General features: G+C 38.2%; 1 protein-coding gene across 1 annotated transcript in view; it reads right to left on the bottom strand.

Annotated features, from left to right (window-relative positions):
- Positions 1-426: 426 nt before the first annotated feature.
- Positions 427-3,431, bottom strand: part of LOC107701064 (striatin-like) — a 49,282-nt gene continuing 46,277 nt past the window's right edge. Inside the window, exons 17-18 of the mRNA XM_016503019.1 lie at positions 3,054-3,140; positions 427-1,614 (exon numbers count right to left, since the gene is read on the bottom strand). Coding sequence (XP_016358505.1) covers positions 1,445-1,614; positions 3,054-3,140 — 257 coding nt within the window. The 3' untranslated portion in view covers positions 427-1,444. The remainder of the gene's footprint in view (positions 1,615-3,053; positions 3,141-3,431) is intronic.

Here is a 3,431-nt window from a genome sequence, read left to right on the forward strand (position 1 = left end):
CATGTTTGTCTAAACTAGTCCTTTATCATCATTTGGTAGAGAAGCAAACTCGCGTCACTTTTCACAGACCTGAAGGAAACGCACAAACACTCCGCTCGTCTTCTACTGCTCATGTCATCAGTTAAAGGCGAACGATTCCCCATAAAAGCAGAAAATCTCTATCCTAGCAGTTAAAAACACACACGCGCTTCCAGATAGTTCAAGTAATCACAGACAAATTCAAATAAACCAGAAGAGTTTCAAATAAAAAACCTCGACCTGCAGGAAACTCGGGTTACGGTCTGTTTGCAACCTCGGTCACCCGTCACACAATGATAAAAAACACTAGTATCCGCTTCAAACTATTACATATAAAATAGATTTCAAATCTAATACACAAACCACCACCACCTGTGCAGGTAGAGAAAGTGAGGATGACGTCAGAGGAACCAGATGAAGGTGTTTATGTACGTAACGTAGCTGCTCGTCCCTTCCTGAAGCTAAATCCTACTGCATTTGGCATTACAGGCAAAACAAGTAAAAAAAAAAAAAGGCAAAAAATAAATAAACATTACAACAGATTTCAGACAAATATAGACTTCCGAGTACAGCTTGTCAAAAACTGCAACACATTCAAACTATTATAAGACTTTTGCGCATTATCACTTTGACTAAGTTCAACGAATATTCAGAAACGGCTCTAAATCTAGTCAAATGATCGAGATTTTGTCTCAACATCACAATGTTGAGATGTTTTCACAGAACAGGCGAGTTCGACTGCAAACCCTCAGGAGAAACTGCAGGTTTATGCGTAAAATAACAGCTTAGATATTAAACGTAGCACTGAATCGAGACGTGCGTCCTGATGGTGAACGGCTTTGGAGTGTTTAGAGGATTTATATTTGGACACAAACATGTAGAAATTTAGTACGTTTTCTGAGTTATGTAATATTATGTACAACTTGATTTAATTGTTGACAGGATCGTCCGTCAGACAAGAGAAGCATTAAATTTGAGTCTTTGAATTCAATGCATTTCATCTGCATCCGATCAGGATTTTGACCCTGCGTGAGAAACTTAACCGAACTTTACTTTCCGTCCGAATAATTTGATGCATTTGGTGAGTTTAAAACATCGACGGGGTTCGTTTTCCCTCAAAGAGGATCCGCGTTTTGAAGCAAAAGGCACGTCGTTAAAAAGGAGCGAACGCAAGACGGGAAATCCAGAGAGGCGGAGGAGAAGAGGAACTCAAGGAGAACTAAAACTACAGAAGTGTGGGAAGCACCCAACTTCCTGTGAGGCTGAACGGAGATGTTTGGAGCTTCCTCTGGCGTTCCTCCGTGTTTGTTGACTTTCCCTCGAGCACCCAGGCCTGCCCGGATCATCTCGGTCTCAGCCCTCCCGTCCCGTTCGAGTTTGACCGCGCACGAGTTTGTGGAAGCAGTTTTTGGTCGGAGGTCGAAGGTCATACGAAGACTTTGGCGAGGGCGTCGGCTCCCGCGCTGCCTATGTAGCACTTGGTGGGGTGGAACGCCACATCGTTGATGGACTCGTCGAACTTCTTCCTGTGAGCCGTGAACTCCTGGATGCACGTCTTGCTCTCCATGTTCCACAGACGCACCGAGCAGTCGTGACCTGAGACACACCGCAACATCAGCTTATTGAACAGACATTACAAAAAAGTAGCTTTACAAAGAAAACATTTCAGAAATAACTATAATAAATGGGTATTAATGTTTTTTAAATGAATATTGAAATATGAACCACCAGTAGGTGGCTGAAGTCACTGTGTTAATGAGTGATTCATTCAACTGATTTGTTCAAACGGCTGATTCATTCAGAAATGAAGCAAGTGACTGCATTTATGAATGAGTCATTGAATCATTGACTCACTCGAATCGTTCAAATGGCTGATTTATTCAGAAATTAAGCAAGTGACCATCTTGATGAATGAGTCACTGAATCACTAACTCACCCAATTTGTTCAAATATGTGGATTCATTCAGAAATTAAGAAAGTGACTGTCTTTATGAACGAGCCATTGAATCACCGACTCACTCGATTTGTTCAAATATGTGGATTCATTCAAAAATGAAGCAAGTGACTGTCTTTATGAATCGGTAACTGAATCATTGACTCACTCAATTCATTCAAACAACTGATTCATAAGCCAGTGACTGTCTTTACGAATGAGTCATTGAATCACTGACTCACCCAATTTGTTCAAAAACGTGGATTCATTCAGAAACGAAGCAAGTGACTGCATTTATGAATGAGTCGGTGAATCACAGACTCACTCGATTTGTTCAAATATGTGGATTCATTCAAAAAATTAAGTGACTTTTTTTATGAATCAGTAACTGAATCATTGACTCACTCGATTCGTTCAAATGGTTGATTTATTCAGAACTGAAGCAAGTGACCGTCTTGATGAATGAGTCACTGAATCATTGACTCACTCAATTTGTTCAAACAGCTGATTCATAAGCCAGTTAGTCTTTAAGAATGAGTCATTGAATCACTGACTCACCCAGTTTGTTCAAACAGCTGATTCATAAGCCAGTTACCGTCTTTACGAATGAGTCATTGAATCACTGACTCACCCAATTTGTTCAAAAACGTGGATTTATTCAGAAACGAAGCAAGTGACTGCATTTATGAATGAGTCACTGAATCACCAACTCACTCGATTTGTTAAAATATGTGGATTCATTCAAAAATGAAGCAAGTGACTGTCTTTATGAATCAGTAACTGAATCATTGACTCACTCGATTCGTTCAAATGGCTGATTTATTCAGAACAGAAGCAAGTGACCGTCTTGATGAATGAGTCACTAAATCATTGACTCACCCAATTTATTCAAAAACGTAGATTTGTTCAGAAACAAAGCAAGTGACAGTATTTATGAATGAGTCGCTGAATCACAGACTCATAAATGAAGCAAATGACTGTCTTTATGAATCAGTAACTGAATCATTGGCTCACTCAATTCGTTCAAAAACATTTACAAGTGTTTGCATGACTTTGTTCAGCATCAGACTGTAGAGTAAAGCTGATGTTCTCGAGTACTTACTACCAGACATCAGATAGAGACCATTGGGATCCACTGCAAGACTGGTGACAGCATCCAGATGAGCGACCATAGAGTGAATCAACTTGCCTGAGAAGAAACATCAATATATATGAATACAAACATAAAAAAATAACATAAAAATCTAAATAATAAAAATAACAACAATAACTTTTCTAAGAAAAAAAACATACACAGAATGAATGAATATATACATATTACATATATATTTAATAATAATTTCTAACGTTTTTTTAATTTATTTTTTTAAAGAAGTCGCATAAGTTTTGGGTCAGTATGTTTTTTTTGTCTTTTTTTTTTTTTTTTTAAGAAATTAATACTTTTATTCATCAAGGACGCATTAAATTGATCAAAAGTGAC

The sequence above is a fragment of the Sinocyclocheilus anshuiensis genome, unplaced genomic scaffold, assembly GCF_001515605.1.
Source record: "Sinocyclocheilus anshuiensis isolate Anshui unplaced genomic scaffold, SAMN03320099.WGS_v1.1 scaffold21, whole genome shotgun sequence".
NCBI lineage: Eukaryota > Metazoa > Chordata > Actinopteri > Cypriniformes > Cyprinidae > Sinocyclocheilus > Sinocyclocheilus anshuiensis.